Below are 23,193 nucleotides of genomic sequence, written 5' to 3'. Positions count from 1 at the left end.
CCTTTAACTCATTCGCATTATTGGGTATGGTTTCTTTCTGCTTCTTCTTCACAATACCCCACAAACTCTCTATGGGGTTCATGTCAGGGGAGTTGGCTGGCCAATTGAGGAGAGTAATACACCAATACACCAGTTACTGGTGGTTTCGGCACTGTGGGCAGGTGCCAGATCATGCTGGACAATGAAATCATCATCTCCACAGAGCTTTTCAACAGATGGAAGTAGGGCTGGGCGACATGGCCTTTTTTAATATCTCGATATTTTTCGGCCATGTCGCTTTACCCGATACAGTATATATCTCGATATTTTTCCTTGGCCTTGAATTAACATTTGATACATATAATCAAAGCAGTATGATGATTCTATGTGTCTACATTAAAACATTCTTGTTCATACCGCATTAATATATGCTCATTTTAAACTTTCATGCAGAGAAGGAAATCACAACTAAGTCAATTGACCAAATTTGTGTATTAAAGTTCTTAGCAGGTGACTTTTCAAATGATGCTACGTATTAGCAGTAATATTACTTTTGGTAGCAACGCTTGTGCTCCACACCTGATAAGTTAAAGTTGTCTATTCGACGTCTTCCCGCTTGAAGCCGAACCACCGCTGGGAGCAGTTTTTTTTATACCCACAGGCCTGTAGACCACAAACATGTTTTTTAAATGTTGAAAAATAAACGTCATAATACAATCACTTTAATGATTTATTTGAAATAAGTGGTACTAAAAGCTCCGGGATGTATTTTAAATTGAAGTGTGCCTATTTAAACATAGCAACACATCACATTCCTACTGAGCAAAATGATCACGAGGTATTGATAACTATAACAATATTGGTAACATAACATGCAATCGTTTACTGCATTAATTCAATATCATAATCTATATATTTCATGCCACACTTGCAGAACTACTACGAAAAGATGGAAAAACGTCAGGAGAGAGAAAGAGACAGCAGTAAAAAAGAACATACGACCAAGCTCATTACTCCACAAGTTGCCAAGATTGAACACACCTACAGACCAGGTAAATGTAGTTGATATGCAGGTGGACCTGCACCTTTTTTTTTTTTCTGTCGTAGATCATTTTGGGTACGTCCTGTTAAAGGGAGCGTGGAGACTTTTCAATGCCCAGGACATTTAATGCCACTAGTTTATCGTCATTGTAGTCGTATCATCAGACCGTGTCCGGATGTTTTGGACACACGGGTAAAGAGAAATCACTCGAGCAGATCTACACCCTTGCCAGGGTGCATAGAAGTTTGCCAGCCCGTCGAGCAGGTGCCTTGTGGACTTGGAAAGGATATTTAACTAAGTAACTTGTGTTGTCCTGTGGGCTCCCATCAAGTTATTATACTCATCCTTCCCCAGCGTCTACGTTTTTCCCACTTTTTATGGGGCGCCATTAAGTGGCGACCCATCACCGTTCTTTTTCTGTCTACTTGTACAATGTACACTATATTGCCAAAAGTATTTGGCCACCCACCTTGACTCACATATGCACTTGAAGTTCTATCCCTTTCCTAACCCATAGGGTTCATTATGATGTCAGCCTACCTTTTGCAGCTATAACAGCTGCAAAAGGCTCCGTTCTAATTCATCCCAAAGGTGTTCTATCGGGTTCAGGTCAGGACTCTGTGCAGGCCAGTCAAGTTCATCCACGCCAGACTCTGTCATTAATGTCTTTATGGACCTTGCTTTGTGCACTGGTGCACAGTCATGTTGGAAGGGGAAGGGGCCCGCAAGGTTGGGAGCATGGAATTGTCCAAAATGTTTTGGTATCCCGGAGCATTCAGAGTTCCTTTCACTGGAACTAAGGGGCCAAGCCCAACTACTGAAAAACAACTCCACACTATAATTTCTCCTCCACCAAATTTCACACTCAACACAATGCAGTCTAATAGGTACCATTCTCCTGGCAACTTCCAAAACTAGCCTCGTCCATCAGATTGCCAGATGGAAAAGCGTGATTCATCACTCCAGAGAACGCCTCTCTACTGCTCTAGAGTGAAGTGAAGTGAATTATATTTGTATAACGCTTTTCTCTAGTGACTCAAAGCGCTTTTACATAGTGAGACCCAATATCTAAGTTATACTTAAATCAGTGTGAGGGGTACTGGGAGCAAGTGGGTAAATTGTCTTTCTTACCCAAGAACAAAACGGCAGTGACTAGGATGGCGGAAGCAGGGATTGAACCGGGAACCCTCAGGTTGGTGGCACAGCCACTCTACCAACCGAGCTATACCGCCCCAAGAGTCCAGTGGCGATGTGCTTTACACAACTGCATCCGACAATTTGCATTGGACTTGGTAATGTATGGCTTAGATGCAGTTGCCTGGCCATGGAAACCCATTCCATGAAGCTCTCTGCGTACTGTACGTGGGCTAATTGGAAGGTCACATGAAGTTTGGAGCTCTGTAGCAACTGAGTGTGCAGAAATTCGGCGACTTCTGTGCACTATGCGCTTCAGCATCCGCTGACCCCTCTCGGTCAGTTTACATGGCCTACCACTTGGTGGCTGAATTGCTGTTGTTCCCAAACTTTTCCATTTTCTTAAAATAAATCCGACAGTTGACATTTAGGAGTGAGGAAATTTCACGACTGGATTTGTTGCACAGGTAGCATTCTATGACAGTTCCACACTGGAAACCACTGAGCTCCTGAGAGCGGCCCATTTTTTCCACAAATGTTTGTATAAATAGTCTCCATGCCTTAGTGCTTGATTTCATACACCTGTGGCCGGGCGAAGTGATTAGGACATCTGATTCTGATCATTTGGATGGGTGGCCAAATACTTTTGGCAATATAGTGTATGTTTGTCTAATCTTGAACGAGTTAGTGTTGAAAATGAAATTTTGTTGTACTTGTGCAATGACAATGCAGAGTTAAAGTAAAGCACCAATGATTGTTTCACACTCTCCTGGTGTGGTAAAATGTGTCCACTGCATTTGACCCATCCCCTTTTTCACCCCCTGGGAGGTGAGGGGAGCAGTGAGCAGCAGCGGTGCTGCGCCCGGGAATCATTTTTGGTGATTTAACCCCCAATTCCAACCTTTGATGCTGAGTGCCAAGCAGGGAGGTAATGGGTCCCGTTTTTATAGTCTTTGGTATGACTCGGCCGGGGTTTCAACTCACAACCTACCGACCTCAGGGCGAACACTCTAACCACTAGGCCACTGAGTAGCATACAGTACCGTACAATTTGAAAACGCTTGCTCCTCTTAATATCAAATCAAGTACTTTCACAACCGCAGCGGCAAAGAACAGCTTTATAAAGAGAGCGCCTATCTACGCCAGAGTCCTTTGTGTATGGGCACAAAACGTTATCACCACACTGAACCTAAACATGAACTACACTAATTACATTAAAACATTAAGATTCACAATATTTTCCCGAGGTTGTTGTAGTTGATGGCGGGCGTTTAAAAAGGCACTGCTGTTATTAGATAGCAACAGATGTAGGCAATATTGGAAACTGATGCATTTGTCCCGCCCGAAGATCATACTACAGAAGAGAAAAATATTTGATGCTGCTTTCATTGTAAAGCGTAACGCAGCGCGTGTCACTGGTCGTTCCTTCCCTCACCTGCTCTGACTCTGAGTGTTATGAACAGGCAGAAAAGTGGAGGGAACGTTGCCACAACTTGTTTATAACGTCTTGCCCTTTGTTAATTACGATGGTCACTCGTCCATTATTTTGTTTGCCAAGTTTGTCATCCATCCATCCATCCATTGTCTACCGCTTATTCCCTTTGGGGTCGCGGGGGGCGCTGGTGCTCATCTCAGCTACAATCGGGCGGAAGGCGGTGTACACCTTGGACAAGTTGCCATTTCATCACAGGGCCAACACAGACAGACAACATTCACACTCACATTCACACACTAGGGCCAATTTAGTTTTGCCTATCAACCTATCCCCAGGTGCATGTCTTTGGAAGTGGGAGGAAGCCGGAGTACCCGGAGGGTCAGTGTTCTCAATATTAATACGAGCTAAAATGTTTTGTCATGTAATTGAATTAGACGCAGGCTGTAAACTGACAGCATTCGGTTGTCAGTGAGGCAAAACTATTATACTGAACTAGGTCACAAACCGATGGCAAAATTAGACCCACTTACTAGGTGTACACTTCAAAATCCGATTAGTCAACTAATCATCAAGATAGTTCACAGATATAAAACTCAAGGCCCGGGCCGCGACATCATTTTATCTGGCCTGCAAACACCTGGAAATGATATGTGTCAATAAAGTACTTAATATTTTCACACTAAATGTAATTTATTTTTTTAATTTTGACAGAAAAAATATATCTACTGCTTGAAATTGCATGGCTTTTAAACTCTAATACCATCCATTATTGCAACAAATATTACAGATATAATATGACCTACTCAGTGGCCTAGTGGTTAGAGGGTCTGCCCTGAGATCGGTAGGTTGTGAGATGAAACCCCGGTCGAGTCATACCGAAGACTATGAAAAATGGGACCCATTACCTCCATGCCTGGCACTTAGCATCAAGGGGTTAGAATTGGGGGTTAAATCGCCACCAATGAATCCCGGGCGCGGCACCGCTGCTGCCCACTGCTCCCCTCACCTCCCAGTGGGTGAACAAGGGAATGGGTCAAATTCAGAGGACAAATTTCACCACACTTGGAGTGTGTGTGAGACAATCATTGGTACTTTAACGTTAACTTTAGCACATGGTTCTGTGAAAGAAAAAAAAAAAAATCTCTATTTTATCTTCATTGGCCAAGCTGGTTTGTTTTATATTGATTTTAAAAAGTACATTATTTGTAGGGGATTTTCATGTCAGAATGTTATTACTTTAAAAAGCAATTCATATGATGTACTTTTCGTGAATGTTTTGAGGTGCATAGTTGATTCCTATATGACATATTTCTGCTCAAACTCCTTATGTATTTGTCCATTTACTTGGACATATATTATGTCATTTATTAAATATGTTTCACACTACAAATCAAATGTATGATCAGGTCAAGCAGGGGTGTCCAATTTATGACGAGCTTTTTATGGAGTCATAAAAAAAGCATCAAAAATGGAGCTGAAGGCATCATGTAATGAGAAAAAAATGTATATATTAATACTAAAATTGAATTTTAAATACATGGATACTGTTTGACCAGCCTGTATTTTAGGCTATTTAATACAAGATTACATGATGGTGCCGAATTTGTTGTTTTAGCAAAGTAAAATGAGGCGATCGCCGCTGGTCGGCGAGGTGGCTGGTGTGGTCATGTAGGTCTGTGCCATACTCAGTGGCCTATAGCTTGGCTTGGGTGGTAACTTAGAGGGCACCAATACGAGCCGCTGTTGCTATTCTGCCGCCACGGGCTGTGAAAGTGCTTGATTTGATATGCAGTGGAGCTTGATTTTTAAATATCAATTACGATCACCCTCGTTTAATCTTGATTGTGATCACGGATTTACGAAAGTGCAGCTTCACTTTATATTCATAACTTTATGATACATTTAATTTACAGTATTGCTTACCAAGTGTGGCTTATGTTTTCAGTATTGGGGTGTGTTTTTCACCTGGCAACAACAGCATTAGGGATATGTGCCATTGTGGTCGGTGCTATTTTATTTAGACAGCTCCAGCACTCCCCCAATGTCATTTGGTGACATGAACAGAGCAAAGACCATTAGATTAAATCTGTATCACACACACTACACTAGAGATTATCATGAATCAAACTAACATTTGTTTCTGTTGTATGTTTCCCACAGTTCAGTTTGCGGGTTCTCTGGGTAAGCTGACTGTGTCTAGTGTCAACAATCCACGCAAGATGATTGATGCTGTGGTAACAACTCGCTCAGATGATGAGGTTTGTTTCTTGTTCTGTGCCTTTTTAACATCCTCTTTTACCAGCTGCTTTGCATACATCTAAAAAAAAGTATTTGATCTCGAGATATCCCATAATGGCTCTTTAGCTGATATCCGATATTCCAATATTGTCCAACTCTATATTACAGATTCCGAAATCAACCGATATATACAGTCGTGCAATTAACACATTATTATGCCTAATTTTGTTGTGATGCCCCGCTGGATGCATTAAACAATGTAACAAGGTTTTCTAAAATAAATCAACTCAAGTTATGGGAAAAAATGCCAACATGGCACTGCCATATTTATTATTGAAGTCACAAAGTGCATTTTTTTTTTAACGTTCCTCAAAACAGCAGCTTGGAATTTGGGACATGCTCTCCCTGAGAGAGCGTGAGGAGGTTAAGGTGGGCGGGGTTGGGGGGGGGCAAGGGGTGTATATTGTAGCGTCCCGGAAGATTTAGTGCTGCAAGGGGTTCTGGGTACATGTTCTGTTGTGTTTATGTTGTGTTACGGTGCGGATGTTCTCCCGAAATTTGTTTGTCATTCTTGTTTTGTGTGGGTTCACAGTGTGGCGCATATTTGTAACAGTGTTGTTTTTACGGCCACCCTCAGTGTGACCTGTATGGCTGTTAACCAAGTATGCCTTGCATTCACTTGTGTGTGTGAAAAGCTGTAGATGTTAAGTGACTGGGCTGGCACGCAAGGCAGTGCCTTTAAGGTTTATTAGCGCTTTGTACTTCTCCCAACGTCCGTATACCACTCCGTACAGCGGCGTTTTAAAAACTCATAATTTTTACTTTTTGAAACCGATACCGATAATTTCCAATATTACATTTTAAAGCACTTATCGCCCGATAAGATCGTCAGTCCGATATTATCGGACATCTCCAATTTGATGTCATCAATAACAGAAAGAGGGAGTGTGTAACAAAAAACACACAAACCTAATTTGTGTTGAATTGAGTGAAATGCGTATTTAATCCGCTACTCACCAGCTAGCGTTTTGACCTCCACACAAACTAGTTCTGTCCCTTTATTTTATTTAATTTTTTTTATATATATTTTTTTTTTACAAAAGGCTTAACTTTTTTTACTTAAGGTTAACTTGAACGGATAAAAGACACATAAATAGTTTCTTCCATGAAAAATTCTCTATCCATCCATCCATCCATTTCTACCGCTTATTCCCTTTTGGGGTCGCGGCTATCTCAGCTACAATCACTCTTTTTAATTTCTCTGAAGTGCTGCACTAAACTCCACCACATCAATTACAATAGTGCAGCGTTAGGTTCTACCACTGACTCGGGATCAACAATGTTTTCTGGCTCACACGTATATTCACCTCGAACTGTGTTCCTCTCAGTCGAAAAGGAGGGCCTATTTAATGTTACACAGTAACTATCTTAGTTTTCCTTTTCTCAAATGTGGTTTAGGAAAGTCAAGCATCACAATTGTGCATACACAGACTACATGAACATATTCAGTGTATGCTAAATTAATCTGACTGTTGTTGCTGGAACTTCTGTATATTCCTTCTAGTTCTATCCCCTCTTGCCTGCTATATGTTTATAAAATAAATACTATAAAACTAACACCACAAAATTGGATTAGCCGCTAAACTTCGCAGGAAAAATGCAGCGACATTACTACTTTGTTTGAGGAAACACAAGATAAGGAAAGATCAAGTATTATTTTAATCTAAAACCTATAAATGACATTCAGTGACAAAAATGCTGCTAAAAGCAGTTTTTGATGCGTCGCTGTATGGGTCCAAGAGTGGGCAGGTGTACATATAGTTTTGACCGGCGTATCAAAATATTGTTTATGAAGCTTTTCAACCCTGACTGAAAATATAGTTGTGATGATTGTTTTCAAAATTTACATTTTAAAAATGAGAACTGTTTAAATGTATGTTTTGATACTTTGGAGAGGGTGTTGAGAATTAGAATCGCAATCTTCACAAAAAATGTCTTGCATACTCTCAAAAACATGGGTTACAAATGTGACTGTGGTGCAAAAATCTCACACAGTTTACACCAACACATTTCTAATACATATTATCTAAACCACAAAAAAGCTTGTTAAATGTAGATTAGAAAAATCTCTAAATTCGACACCAGTTCAGAAAATAATTGTGGTTGGTGGTGAAGATCTTGCTGTGTAAAAAAAAAAAAATAGTATTCTAACCTCACCACAACCATGGGTAAGACGAAAGAGCTGTCAAAAAACCTCAGGAACCAGACTGTAGACCTGCACAAGACTGGGACAGGCTACACGATATAGAAGCTTGATGGAAGAAATAGACAAGGCGAGTTTATTTATAGATCACAATTTGTATTGAAGGCAATTCAAAGGGCTTTCCAGAAAATGACATGGCAATAATCTAAATATAAAATCAAAATTAAAATCAGAAAAATAAATCATACAAACTATCATAATTAGATTTAAAATCAATCAAATACTGTAGATAAAATATTTTTAGTGATCATATGCAAAAGTAAAAATGTTTTCAGCCGAGATTTGAACATTGCAAATGTTGAGGCCTGTCTCACATCTTCGCGAAGACTATTTTAGATTTTAGGTTCATAAGAATAACACAGTTTTATCATGTTTGGTCCGGACTCTGGGCACCAGCAGAAGACCACTCTCTGAGGTTCTCAGAGCTTGTACTGTATTATTAATTAATTTTTTAATTAATTAAATTATCTTATTTAATAATTAATAATAAGTATTAATTATTATTAATTAAACTGTATCATTTTCAATATATTTGTATATTTTTGCTTTTTGTTGTATAACTAGATTGACATGTTCCTTTTCAGTTAATTTATGTACGTGTTTTTATTTCCAGGAAAAGAGAGAAAAGCAGGTTTGGAACAAGAGGCGGCAAATTCTGTACACAGTGGAAAAGGTAAGAACATATAAATCAGATAAACTTTCCACGCATCCAGCTAGACTGCTGTAAGGCTGAACTACCTTGTTTTAGCTCTTCGCCCTCTGTTTTGGACATTTATATCCATCCAATTTTCTACCGCTTGTCCCTTTCGGGGTCGCAGCGGGTGCTGGGGCCTATCTCAGATGCATACGGGCGGAAGGCGGGGTACACCCTGGACATTATCAATCAATCATATGTTGTTTATATAGCCCTTAATTACGAGTGCCTCAAAGGGCTTCACAAAATCACAACATCCCCTGACCTAAACCCACATCCGGGCGAGAAAAAACTTTATCAATCCCAGATGGGGAAAAAGAAGAATTTATGAAAATTAATCACGGATGTGGGGACCCTCGTTCCAGAGTGACTGGCTACAATGGCTGTCAAGTGGGGACACTTATTACATTGTTAAATTAATAAAGCTTGCAACTAAGTGTAATGAAAAAGTTCCCATCACGCTGCATCACATTACACAATCTACTTTCAGAATTTATATAAGCCCCATTTAGGATGTTGTTCTGTTATTCTAAAAATGCTTGTCATGCTAGCTAGGTTGTGCGGCTGTAGCTAGTATAACCACATTGTCAGACTAGCAAAAATGTACTACATTTATGAACGATTGGACAGTTGATCTGCCTTCAATATTAACAACAGCCGTGCATTGTATGTTTTTACTTAAGAATCACTCATCAGAATGAGTTAGTAAATGCGTTTGTAGCCAGTAAACAACGATGTCAGGTGAGCAGCAAACAGACTTCACTACAATTTACTACATTTAATTAATGATTAAACAGCTGATCTACTTTCAAAATTTACGTTAGTCATGTTTTGGATGTTTTTATTCTAAAATGGCTTGACATACAAGCCAGCATGTGTGTCTGTAGCTAGTAAACTACAATGGCAAAATTAGGGCTGGGCGATATATCGATATACTCGATATATCGCGGGTTTGTCTCTGTGCAATATAGAAAATAACTGTATCGTGATATTCGAGTATACATTCTCACGCAGTTACTTTTAGCTGCCGGCATTACACTGCATGCGTTTCCCACTCTTTCTTGTCTCTCCTTCTCACAGAGACGTAAACCAACCGCACCTTCTTACACACGTCACGTGCGCAACGTCACACGCTGCCGCGGAGCAGAGAGGTAGCGACATGGTAACATTAGCTGTGATGCTAAAGGTGAGGTGCAAGTGATAATACGAGAGAGCGAGAAGGGGCAAATCTGGTAACAAATGAAGGCAGAATTAATTCCCCAAAAAAACAGCACGGGATCCATCGTCCGGCGGTGGGTTGGCTTTAAGCGGGAATATGTTCAACATTTATACGGCAAAAGTGTTGCTACAAAAAGTAAAAGCACTGCTAATGTAGCATCATTTGAAAAGTCACCCGCTAGAGAACAAGGAGTGCTTCAAAATCCGCATGTCAACATCTCCGGCCGGTGACACACCAACAAAATGCCCAAGCAACTATTTCCAACCACAGAAGGAGATAACGTCCGCAGGAACCTATTATGCAGCTCATTTTTATTTGACAGTTATTGAAAAGTTTTGTGACATCATGCACAAAAGAGCACTTTATTTTTTTTAAACTATTGTAGCGGCATTCTGTACAAAAAGTACACTTTAATTTATTATTGTTTTGATATGTCATCTTGGTGACATCATGCACAAAAGTGCACTAATAGCTTGTTTTAAAATGTCTCTGACAGTCTTGCACTTTCTGTTTTAAAATGACATGAATGTTTTTTGCCACTGCTTAATAACTGTTTAATAAATACAGTTTTGGTCGATTGACTTAGTTGTGATTTCCCTCTCTGCATGAAAGTAAAAAAATTTAGCATAAGTTAATGCAGTATGAACTAGAATGTTTTAATGTACACACATATAATCATCATACTGCTGTGATGGAATCAATAAATTACTATCTATTTATCTTATATGCATCGAGTGTTCATTCAAGGCTGAGGCAAAATATCGAGATGTGTATCGTGACATGGCCTAAAAATATCAGGATATTAAAAAAGGCCATATCGCCCAGCCCTAGCCAGAATAGCTGCAAACCAACTTCAATATAATTTACGAAATTCCATGAACTATATGATAGCTTGTCAACTTTCATGTTTTAAATTTTTTTACAATACAATTGCTCATCAAAACAAGGTCGATAATGTGGCTGTAAATAGCTAGTAATAACAGTACGTCTATGCAGCAAGCGCATTTCAATATGATTTACAACATTTGATGAATTTCAGGAAACTGATGCCTTCTCGTTTCTTAGGGTGTGTTTTCCACCAGCACAATTGTTACCCGGCCCATATTTAATCCACATAACCTTTTTAGATCTACAGTTTGCTTCTGGAGGTCCAGGACTTTGAGAAACGTTTTGTCCATGCACCAGAAGAGGACAGAGAGCTTTTACTCGAGCAGCACAAAACCAACACCATGCAGCTGTGCAACTCTCTGCAAGAAAAAGATTGGGACGACAGGTTAGACCTTAGACTTAAGTTTGCTCTGTGCATTTTGTCTTCATAAGCCCAATTATTTTTTTTATTACTTTCCTTATGCTCTCTGGAAGGGTGAGCGATGATCGGTGCATGATGATCATGTCAGTGAGGAAGGGCAAGCGGCTCATATCCAGGCTGCTCCCCTATCTGCCCTCCTCTCAGGCTGCTGCCGTTGTTATGGCGATTGCCCGCAACCTGCCCACCTTAGCCAAGAAGGACAAGCAAGACCAGGTAAGGTATATATATTTCAAATGACAGTATAAGAAAATATCCTATGTACTAGGGTAGTAACGGTATGCCTTTATCACTGTTTAGTACAACCCTGTTATGATCCGCTGCCCGGATCATATTATGATTTAGATTTTTGAGTCTGTTTGTGTTTTCTGTTAGTTTTGGACTCCTTTTGTTATTATTTGTGCACCTATGAGTTAGTTTCGTCACCATAGTAACTCATTATGTTCACCTGCCGCTTGCTTCTGACGTGTACCTGTTTTATGATTACTGTCGTTATTTAAGCCTGCTTTCTCCCGTCAGTCTGTCTGGCTTCGTGGTTTGTTTTCACGCAACAAGTAACGACTTCTGTGTTCCTGCTCGCTACCTTCTAGCTTCCACGCTAGGCTCTTTGGTTTATCTTCTAGCTCCCATGCTAGCTCTTTTGTTTTGCCTTTAGTGCTTTGAGCAAGTTTTTCTTTTTCACAGTCTGATTTATTTTTAAATAAATCATTTGTTCTTACCTTCACGCTGTGTCCGAGGCTCGTCAGCATTCCTGGGAGAACGAATCCGCATCACCAAGCGACCCGGTCGTTACAAACCCTCCGTTTTAACATTACGGTTTGTTCATGTTGTGTACAATAAGGAGACATATTGCAAAACATAAAAGTGCTTAGCTTTTGTGAAAAAAATTTTTTTTTAAAATATAAATATAAAACGCAAACTGCTTGCAGGTCATTTAAGAAAAAACAACAAAAAGCGCCGCCTTGCAGCAGTGCCTATAAAGCGTTTCTGAGCGAACTTGGACTAAAGTGTTTTGCACCACTGAGTTTTCCAGCTCAAAAAGCAGCCTCACCAGACTTATGGATTCCAATGACAAGCCTCTGGGTGTTTCTTCCATACGGACTGCGTTAAAGAGGCATCAGGAAAGACACTTCCAATTGTAGTTGTTTGCCTTGGAATATCCATCCATCCATCCATTTTCTACCGCTTATTCCCTTTTGGGGTCGCGGGGGGCGCTGGCGCCTATCTCAGCTACAATCGGGCGGAAGGCGGGGTACACCCTGGACAAGTCGCCACCTCATCGCAGGGCCAACACAGATAGACAGACAACATTCACACTCACATTCACACACTAGGGCCAATTTTAGTGTTGCCAATCAACCTATCCCCAGAATATATCCCCTTGGAATATATCGTGATACAATGTAAATCAGCACCGCCAAGTCCAGCTCCATGGTTCTTGCCCGGGAAAGGGTGGAGTACCTTTTCCGGGTTAAGGAGGAGACCCTTCCCAAGTGGAGGAGTTCAAGTACCTCGCAGTCTTTTTCACGAGTGGGGAAAGAGGGGATCGTGAGATCGACAGGCGGATTGGTGCGGCGTATTCAGTAATGCGGACGCTGTATCGATCCGTTGTGGTGAAGAAGGAGCTGAGCAGGAAGGCAAAGCTCTCAATTTACCGGTCGATCTACGTTCCCATCCTCACTTATGGTCATGAGCTTTGGGTTATGACCGAAAGGACAAAATCACGGGTACAAGTGGCTGAAATAAGTTTCCTTCGCCGGGTGGTGGGGCTCTCGCTTGGAGATAGGGTGAGAAGCTCTGCCATCCGGGAGGGGCTCAAAGTAAAGCCGCTGCTCCTCCACATCGAGAGGAGCCAGATGAGGTGGTTCGGGCATCTGGTCAGGATGCCACCCGAACGCCTCCCTAGGAAGGTGTTTTGGAAACATCCGAGGCCATGGGGAAGACCCAGGACACGTTGGGAAGACTATGTCTCCCGGCTTGCCTGGGAACGCCTCGGGATCCCCCGGGAAATGCTGGACCAAGTGGCTAAGAAGCGGGAAGTCTGGGCTTCCCTGCTTAGGCTCCTGCCCCTGCCACCCAACCTCGGATTAGCGGAAGAAGATGGAAGGATGGATGTAAATTGTTATCAGGAGTAAAAATTTAAATGTAAAATGTATTTTATTTAATTTTTTTTTAAAGTTGAATTTTTTTTTAATTGTGGTCCCCTTTATTTAGTATTGTATGTAGTATTGAAATACGTGCGCGTACACGCAGTACACTAGGATTGTACGGTATACCGGTACTAATAAATTTCCGCGATTCTAATCCATCGGAAACGGTACAATACTACCTTTGAAAAATAAAAAACGATAAACAAACACCGATGCCGTTTATGCTGCTGTGCGACGGTGACGACAGAGCCGAGGCGCATGATGTGTGTCAAAACGCACACACCAAGGGCATACAAGCGGAGCTTGGAGAGAAAAAATGGTTGAAAAAAAAAAAATCCAAATTCTACTGGTTCATAAAGAAAAGTGCAATATGGAGGTATAAGTGTGGACTAGTGATCAGCTGGTACACAAATTGACAACTCTGTTGTGCTTCACCCGACATAGTGAAGTTATTTGTCCAACTGTTTAATAACTCTTTAAATAGTAGCAATACATTTTTTTCAAGTAAAGTCTTATTTTCTGTGCTCATACTGAAGCTTTTTTTTTTTTAAAGATACTGTCAATACAGAATGACTCTGATAACTCCCAGCTTTCTGTCTGTTCAGGTGCTGTGCTGGTTGGTGGAGCCAATTTCGGCTGTGATAATGTCCATGTCCAGTGCTGCCCTCACAGACCTGCTGCAGGAGCTCCAGGGCAGTGAGGGTCAACTTGCCACAGTACTACATAACAAGGTACACACTTTTGATGACATGCTCTGTATTGTAGTTATTTCTGTGGGGCATCAAATATCCTAAAGAAGGGGCAACTCAAACAAATGAGGATCTTAAACCAAGTGCAATATGAATTAGGGCTGGGCGTTATGGCCTTTTATTAATATCTCAATATTTTTAGGCCATGTCACAATACATGATATTATCTCGATATATTGCCTTAGCCTTGAATGAACACTTGATGCATATAATCACACTAAAACTGTATCTATTAAGCAGTGGCACAAACAATCATGTCACTTTCAAGACCGAAAGTTTAACACTGTTAAAAGTATGCTCCACACTGTGAACCTACACTAAACAAGAATGACAAAACACATTTCGGGAGAACATCCACACCTTAATACAACATAAACACAACAGAACAAATACCCAGAAACCCTTGCAGCACTAACTCTTCCGGTACACTACAATAAACACCCCCGTTACCACACCAAACCCCGCCCCTCTCAACGTCCTCATGCTCTCTCAGGGAGAGCATGTTCCAAATTCCAAGCTGCTCTTTTGAGGCATGTTAATAAAAATAATGCACTTTGTGACTTCAATAATAAATATGGCAGTGCCATGTTGGCATTTTTTTTCCATAACTTGAGTTGATTTAATTTTGGAAAACCTTGTTACATTGTTTAATGCATCCAGCGGAGCATCACAACAAAATTAGGCATACAAATTCCACGACTGTATCTATCGGTACCGGTTGATATCGGAATCGGTAATTAAGAGAATATGGGATATCGGCAAAAAAGGCATTATCGGACATCTCTAATTACTACCTGATTCTCCACGAGCCATGAAGCTACAATTGTAGAGGTCATCATTATTTTTGTTGGCAAAGATTCATGGTCTTACTCACCAGCATCAAACTTAAAGCCCTGCCCGTACTGACCCACACTCTGGTGCAACATAAACCTTTTTTTTTTTTCAAGATGGCGCCCCTGTGGTGGCTGCTGTTGGCAGGAGCTCTGTGGTCTTGTGTCATCATTTTGTGTTTCCCTCTTGTTTTCATGTTATTTTATATATATATATATATATATATATATATATATATATATGTATATATATATATATATATATATGTATATATATATATATATATATATATATATATATATATATATATATATATATATATATATATATATATTTTTTTTTTTTTTTTGTTGTTGTTGTTGTTTTTTGTTTTTTTTTGCCTTTTGGTCCGGGACCCTTTGGGACTGTGTGACAAGGAGTGGCACTTTCGTGATCTCTGCGGTGCTTTTTGTGGACTTCTGGATCTGCCTTCCGGGAGCCTTTTGGCCATGGAGACCAGCTGCTGGGTCTCTGCCACACCGGAGTCAGTTAGGAGAGACTGGAGGAGAAGCGGATGAGGAGACAGGGCCGCAGAGCTGGCACTGAGCGCCGAGACGGACAAACTTCACAGTGTCTTGGCTGAATGAGCAGGTATCGAACACCTCAGTCTTCTTGGACGTATTCTCGCTCATCCATGCGGACTGGACACTGGCCGAGAGTTGGTTGGCGGCCGAGAGTGGAGTCGGCTCTCTTGGTTGCTCTGTTGGGTCTGCTCCTGTCTCAGGCCATGCTCCCTCCACCCCAGCAGACGATGGCGTGGAACACCGCAGAGGCCACCGCAGTGTATATGGTTCTTTTACTTTTTATTCATAGCTGTATGTAGAAGTGGCGTGTTGTATCAGCTCCGCTGCTTTAATGTCTGTCATGTCCTTCGTTTTCTATCATGTTTGATGTTTCCCTCTTAGACACATGTAAGAGGGATGTGTACTATGGCTATGAGTTGTTGTTTTTTTGTTTTTTTCTCTCTTGGCCTCAGTCTGGACCCCTCTCCAGAGGCCCAGGCTTAGACCGATTTTTTAATTTAATTTAATTTTTAAACTTTTATCCCCCCCCCTGTTTATATCTCACCTTTTTTGTAAGGGGCGCCGGAAGTTGGCAGACCCGTCAGCGATCCTGTTCTGTCTCCCTGTAATGTTTGTCTGATATTAAATGGGATTGTGCTGAAAATGTTAATTTTCCTGAAGGAATAAATAAAGTACTATCTATCTATCTATCTATCTATCTATCTATCTATCTATCTATCTATCTATCTATCTATCTATCTATCTATCTATCTATCTATCTATCTATCTATCTATCTATCTATCTATCTATCTATCTATCTATCTATCTATCTATCTATCTATCTATCTATCTATCTATCTATCCATCTGACTGAAGCTGTTATTTTTGATAACAATTTTTTTAACTGTCAGTTTTGGGATGTCTGCACTAATGTAGTGTTAAATTTAAAGTAGCAATGGTTATCACACACACGCAAGGTGTGGCGGAATTATTCTCTGCATTTAACCCATCACCCTTGATCACCCCCTGGGAGGTGAGGGGAGCAGTGAGCAGCAGCGGTGGCCGCGCCCGGGAATCGTTTTTGTTGATTTGAACCCTTATTCCAACCCTTGATGCTAAGTGCCAGGCAGGGAGGTAATGGGTCCCATTTTTATAGTCTTTGGTATGACTCGGCCGGGGTTTGAACTCACAATTTACCGATCTCAGGGCGGACACTAAACTCACTATTAAAAAAAAGGTGGCAGCTGTATTTCGGGAGAAGACACTTTTGTTTACAAATCTCCCCGCATGCATAACAACTGTTTATAGGTGCAGCGGAAAAAACAACACCACACTTGCAGTCTTTACAATAAATTTGCTCTGTGTTACATCCTGTCTAACCGCACTAACATAATAAGAGCCCCAAAGAATAGCTTGCTTCGAGTTCCTTTATTTAAAAATTAAGGTTTGAAGCATGGGTGTCAAAGTTATTTTAGCTCAGGGGCCGCATGGAGGAAAATCTATGCACACACGGGATGGACTAATAAAATCATGGCATTATAATAAAAAATAAAGACAACTTCAGATTGTTTTCCTTGTTTTACTTTGGCCAAAAATAGAACAAAGACATTCTGAAAATATTACAATAAAATATAGGAAACAATACTGGCAGCAGTAAAGTATAGAGAAAGAAGAAAATGAATGAATGCTTGTAACTGAATACAATGTTTTTTATTTTGTATTATTTTTTTTCATGAATTAAGTTACGTTTATGACAACCTTTTTCCAAAAGACAATATAGAATGTGAGATATAACAGGATAATGCATACATTCATCATTTGTAGAGATGTCCGATAATAGCTTTTTTTCCGATATTGTCCAACTCTTAATTACCGATACCGATGAATAGAGTCGTGGAATTAACACATTATTATGCCTAATTTTGTTGTGATGCCCTGCTGGATGTGTTAAACAATGTAACAAGGTTTTCCAAAATAAATCCACTCAAGTTATGGAATAAAATGCCAACATGGCACTGCCATATTTATTATTGAAGTCACAAAGTGCATTCTGTTTTTTTAACATGCCTTGAAACAGCAGCTTGGAATTTGGGACATGCGCTCCCTGAGAGAGCATAAGGAGGTTGAGGTGGGGGGGGGGGGGGGGGGGGGGGGTGTATTGTAGCGTCCCGGAAGAGTTAGTGCTGGAAGGGGTTATGGGTATTTGTTCTGTTGTGTTACGGTGCGGATGTTTTCCTGAAATGTGTTTGTCATTCTTGTTTGGTGTGGGTTCACAGTGTGATGCATATTTGTAACAGTGTTAAAGTTGTTTATACGGCCACCCTCAGTGTGACCTTTATGACTGTTGACCTAGTGTGCGTGGCATTCACTTTGTGTGTGTGTGTGTGTGTGTGTGTGTGTGTGTGTGTGTGTGTGTGTGTGTGAGTGTGTGAGTGAGAAAAGCCGTAGATATTGTGTGACTGGGCCGGCACGCAAAGGCAGTGCCTTTAAGGTTTATCTGCGCTCTGTACTTCTCCCTACGGCCGTGTACACAGCGGCGTTTTAAAGAGTCATAAATTCTACTTTTTTTAAAACCAGTACCGAAAATTTAGAAACAGATACTGATCATTTCCGATATTAACGGACACCTCTGATCATTTGTTTTCAAAACACTTAAAAAAAAAAAGTGGGACCCCAAAAATTTGCTGTGGGACCCCATTTCTATGACTTGATGGGGTCCCTGGGACCCTGTTTTGCAAATTCCTAGCGCCAACACTGATGGCATATTGGTGCGTGCAAAACAGCAGCAGTCTTGCGGGCCAGTTCTAATACTAATAAAATATCATAGATCATTCATTCGCGGGCCTTGACTTTGACAGACAGGGTTTTAACTGTCCAAAGTTTTTTTTTTTCATGGTAGAGAGAAACAACATGGTACATTTGCATTCTGTAACAGATCTGAGACATTTTTAATTTTTATGTGCAGATTGAATCAAATTTAATCGTGATTGATCGATTTAGCTCCTTAAGAATTAAAATGGAATGGATTTGGGATATTAGCTATGATACTCAGCACTTTCATAAAATACAAATATTGAGGTCTAGAATACAAAAAGACACTAAATATAAATGTGTCCTTTGTTTGTGTTCAGTTTGGTGTTACGCTGCTCTATCTGATCTTGAGTAAAGGAGAGAGGATGCAAAGTTCTGACCCCAACTGTCAGCTCATGGATGACAATCGATGGTGAGACACTTCAATCCTCGATGTTTGCACTAACACGACTCACACATTTTAATTAGCTGTTACTTTTTTGTCATCCAGGACGGAGTTGGTGTTTTCTGTGACCAGGGAGTTGCTGAGCATTCCCTCTACGTCTCTCTCGTCTCCTCTTTTTACGCCTCCCAATTTGCTCTTCCTATTCTCACGCTACGTGGACCGCCAACGCTTGGACTTGTTACAGGAAAAACTACAGTAAGTCACATACAAACCCGATTTCCATGTGAGTTGGGAAATTGTGTTAGATGTAAATGTGAACGGAATACAATGATTTGCAAATCATTTTCAACCCATATTCAATTGAATGTACTACAAATACAATATATTTAATGTTCGAACTCATTAACTTAAATTTTTTTTGCAAATAATAATTAACTTAGAATTTCATGGCTGCAACATGTGCCAAAGTAGTTGGAAAAGGGCATGTTCACCACTGTGTTACATCACATTTTCTTTTAACAACACTCAAACGTTTGGGAACTGAGGAAACTAATTGTTGAAGCTTTGAAAGTGGAATTCTTTCCAATTCCTGTTTTATGTAGAGCTTCAGTCTTTAAACTGTCCAGGGGTCTCCGCTGTCGTAGTTTACGCTACATAATGCGCCACACATTTGCGATGGGAGACAGGTCTGGACTGCAGGCGGGCCAGGAAAGTACCTGCACTCTTTTTATGAAGCCACGCTGTTTTAAAACGTGCTGAATGTGGCTTGGCATTGTCTTGTTGAAATAAGCAGGGGCATCCATGAAAAAGAAGGCGCTTAGATAGCAACATATGTTGTTCCAACACCTGTATGTACCTTTCAGCATTAATGGTGCCTTCACAGATGTGTAAGTTACCCATGTCTTGGGCACTAATGCACCCCCATAACATCACAGATGCTGGCTTTTGAACTTTGCGCCTATGACAGTCTGGATGGTTCGCTTCCCATTTGGTCCGGATGATACGATGTTGAATATTTCCAAAAACAATTTGAAATGTGGACTCGTCAGACCACAGAACACTTTTCCACTTTGTATCAGTCCATCTTAGATGATCTCGGGCCCAGAGAAGCTGGTGGCATTTCTGGATGTTGTTGAGAACATAATAGAGCTTTATCTTGCATTTACAGATGTAGCAACAAACTGAATTTAGTGACAGTGGTTTTCTGAAGTGTTCCTGAGCCCTTGTGGTTATATCCTTTAGAGATTGATGTCGTTTTTTGATACAGTGACGTCCGAGGGATCGAAGGTCACGGTCACTCAATGTTGGTTTCAGGCCATGCTGCTTACGTGGAGTGATTTTTCCAGATTCTCTGAACCTTTTGATGATATTATGGACCGTAGATGTTGAAATCCCTAAATTTCTTGCAATTGCACTTTGGGAAACGTTGTTCTTCAACTGTTTAACTATTGTTTTACTATTTGCTCACGCAGCTGGGGACAAAGGGGTGTGCCTCACCCCATCCTTTCTTGTGAAAGACTGAGCATTTTTTGGGAAGCTGTTTTTATACCCAATCATGGCACCCACCTGTTCCCAAATAGCCTGCACACCTATGGGAAGTTCCATATAAGTGTTTGATGAGCATTCCTCAACTTAATCCGTATTTATTGCCACCTTTCCCAACTTCTTTGTCACGTGTTGCTGGCATCAAAATTCTAAAGTTAATGATTATTTGCAAATAAAAAAAAAAAATGTTTATCAGTTTGAACATCAAATATGTTGTCTTTGTAGCATATTCAACTGAATATGGGTTGAAAAGGATGTGCAAATCATTGTGTTCCGTTTATATTTACATCTAACACAATTTCCCAACTTATATGGAAACGGGGTTTGTAAATACACACAGCACTTAAGGTATTGAACTATATTAGGGCTGGGCGATATGGACCTAAACTGATTCCGCTGTATTTTTAGTTTGAATACCGCTATCTGATACATTATACCGGTATATTAATAAAAACGTTCAAAGTGCTTAAGATTTCCTCAATGTTTTATGGCTAGATAACCAGTGTTGAGAGCACTCAGGTTATTTTTGTTATAAGTAGTAACATAATGTGTTGTGTGGAAGTCGCTTCCTAGCAGCTCCACTTAAGTTTTAATGTTTTTATCAAGATTTTCCAAATGTCTTTCGGCATGTCATGACATTGCCGTCTCTCCCAATCCTCTCTGCTCCCGGCCGCTTACTGTTAAAGACAACAGATGATTAGTTTAACATGTACCACCTGTGAAATCTAATCACCTGCCAGCTGTGTCTCGCCTTCCGGGAAATGCACTACCCCTAGCTGATGGTTCTCCACCCTCGACACCGTTGACGGAGGCGGTGACCTTTGCTCCTGCAGGCGCGTGGACAAACTTCCCTCCACAGTTGTTTATGCTTTAAAAATAGTTAGTCAGTCGTTACTATGTCAAAGCATTTTTTTGTTCATGGATTTTGGGTTTATATTCTCTCGGTTGTACGCGGGATAGATGGAGTTTCTACTCGCTCACTGCGCTGAAATCCGCTGGCTGTTAACTTTAAAACTACTATTCTGCCACCCACCCGCTACACTACAGTACCTGAGTCTGCACGGGCTATGGGTAGAGGTACTTTTAAACCGAGTTGTTGTTAAATGTTACACAAGTTGGCCTTCTGAAAAATAGGTATCGATCCAGCATCAATTTAAATTATATATCAATTTGCTTACGCATTTGTTTACTAAGTGGTGCTCCTCGCCCCATCCTTGGTTGTGAATGACTGAGCATTTCATGGAAGCTGCTTATATACCCAAATCATGGCACCCACCTGTTGCCATTTAGCCTGTTCCCCTGTGGGATGTTCCAAATAAGTGTTTGATGAGCATTCCTCAACTTCCTCTGTCTTTTTTGCTACTTGTGCCAGCTTTTTTGAAGCATGTTGCAGGCATCAAATTCCAAATGAGCTAATTTTTTGCAAAAAATAACAAAGTCTTCCAGTTCCAACAATAAATATCTCGTATTTGCAGTCTATTCAATTGAATATAAGTTTAAAAGGATTTGCAAATCGTTGTATTCTGTTTTTATTTACCATTTGCACAAAGTGACAACCTCACTGGTTTTGGGTTTTGCACAATTTACAATACTGTGCTGCACAAAGATACACATTTCTGCCTTTTTTTTTTTTTAATACTTTAGGATTGTGTATTTAAGCTTTGAATATGTATTTAGACGTCATTGAAGTCGTTTTGGATTGTATTTCTGAAGCAATGACGTTTCTTAGAAAATAAATAATAAGTGTGTTACTTGTCTTTTCCAGGATTTCCACTTTGTCCCGGTAAAAGTTTCTGCATCGTCATCAACACAGAAGCCTCCTGGTATATTGCGGGCGAGTGTGTGTGTGTGTGTGTGTGTGGCATTGTGATGACTTGTTTTAATCCAATTTCTTCTCCTGCCCCTTTTTTTCTTGTGTGCGAGTGCGTCCGCGTGTGTATGCATTTTTTTTAATGGAACCGAGCCGACTAAATGAGATTGAGGATTTTTGAATGCTAGCAATGACATCTGCGTTTTTAAATATATTGTTTTGAAAATTGAACCCTAAAATTAAAAGTATTTCTATGATATCAAATGTGCACTGCTATTTTTCTTGTCCCGTTGCTTTGAGCGTAGTTCTCTAACACCGTATAGCTGACAAATATGTCCAACTAATCGATTCCCTAAACTCCTCTGCTTTAAGTCTCTTTGTAAATTATTATTGGAATGTACATTGTGTGTAACTGTCTTTTTAAAGTAAACTGAACATGTGGTTTTCAATAAATGTACAATTTTTTTTTTTAGTGAATACTTTTTTTTTTTCTAAGTTGACATTTGTTTGGAATACCTAAATAGTTCCGCAATAAATAAAAATATTTTCTTAAGAAAGGATAGTGTGCATGGACTATTCATAAGGTGTCAACCTGTCCCTCAGCCAACTTTGTAATCAAGCGGCTACACAACAGCCAAGCACACTGCTGTGAGGTTCCAATTTTTAAAACGCCCTCATCCTATTGACTCAAACCACTTCAGACCTGTTGGCCTGACCTCCCGGCTTATGAAGACCATGGAGTGGATTAACCTCCTCCACCTGCAGTTTGCTCACTGTCCAAGCTTCAGGGTGGATGACCCCATTATCTACCTGCTGCATCGGGCCTTCACCCACCTCTAGACCACGGTAAGTGTTCTTTGACCTCTCCAGTTCTTTAAACAAAATCCAGCTGGCACTGCTGCGGCTGAAACTGGAAGATGGGGGAGTAGACCATCACCTGGCTGCAGGACGTGAGGCTGGGTGAACACTCAAGGATCAGATATACAAATATTAGACTCCTTTAAAAACCTGGGTGTTTGCTAGAATAATCATGTATATATATTACCACACAAATTTAGT

General features: G+C 40.4%; 1 protein-coding gene across 1 annotated transcript in view; it reads left to right on the top strand.

Annotated features, from left to right (window-relative positions):
• The window catches only part of patl1 (PAT1 homolog 1, processing body mRNA decay factor), a 64,416-nt gene extending 41,805 nt beyond the window's left edge, over positions 1-22,611 (top strand). The window contains exons 12-20 of the mRNA XM_061907942.1: positions 914-1,031; positions 5,751-5,848; positions 8,705-8,764; positions 11,132-11,277; positions 11,367-11,526; positions 14,066-14,191; positions 18,715-18,806; positions 18,885-19,034; positions 22,090-22,611. Coding sequence (XP_061763926.1) covers positions 914-1,031; positions 5,751-5,848; positions 8,705-8,764; positions 11,132-11,277; positions 11,367-11,526; positions 14,066-14,191; positions 18,715-18,806; positions 18,885-19,034; positions 22,090-22,111 — 972 coding nt within the window. The 3' untranslated portion in view covers positions 22,112-22,611. The remainder of the gene's footprint in view (positions 1-913; positions 1,032-5,750; positions 5,849-8,704; positions 8,765-11,131; positions 11,278-11,366; positions 11,527-14,065; positions 14,192-18,714; positions 18,807-18,884; positions 19,035-22,089) is intronic.
• Positions 22,612-23,193: the final 582 nt, after the last annotated feature.

This window comes from Nerophis ophidion, linkage group LG01 (genome assembly GCF_033978795.1).
Source record: "Nerophis ophidion isolate RoL-2023_Sa linkage group LG01, RoL_Noph_v1.0, whole genome shotgun sequence".
In the NCBI taxonomy this organism is placed as follows: Eukaryota; Metazoa; Chordata; class Actinopteri; order Syngnathiformes; family Syngnathidae; genus Nerophis; species Nerophis ophidion.
Note: the sequence above shows the minus strand (reverse complement) of the source record. Positions and strands in the feature narration are given on the sequence as shown.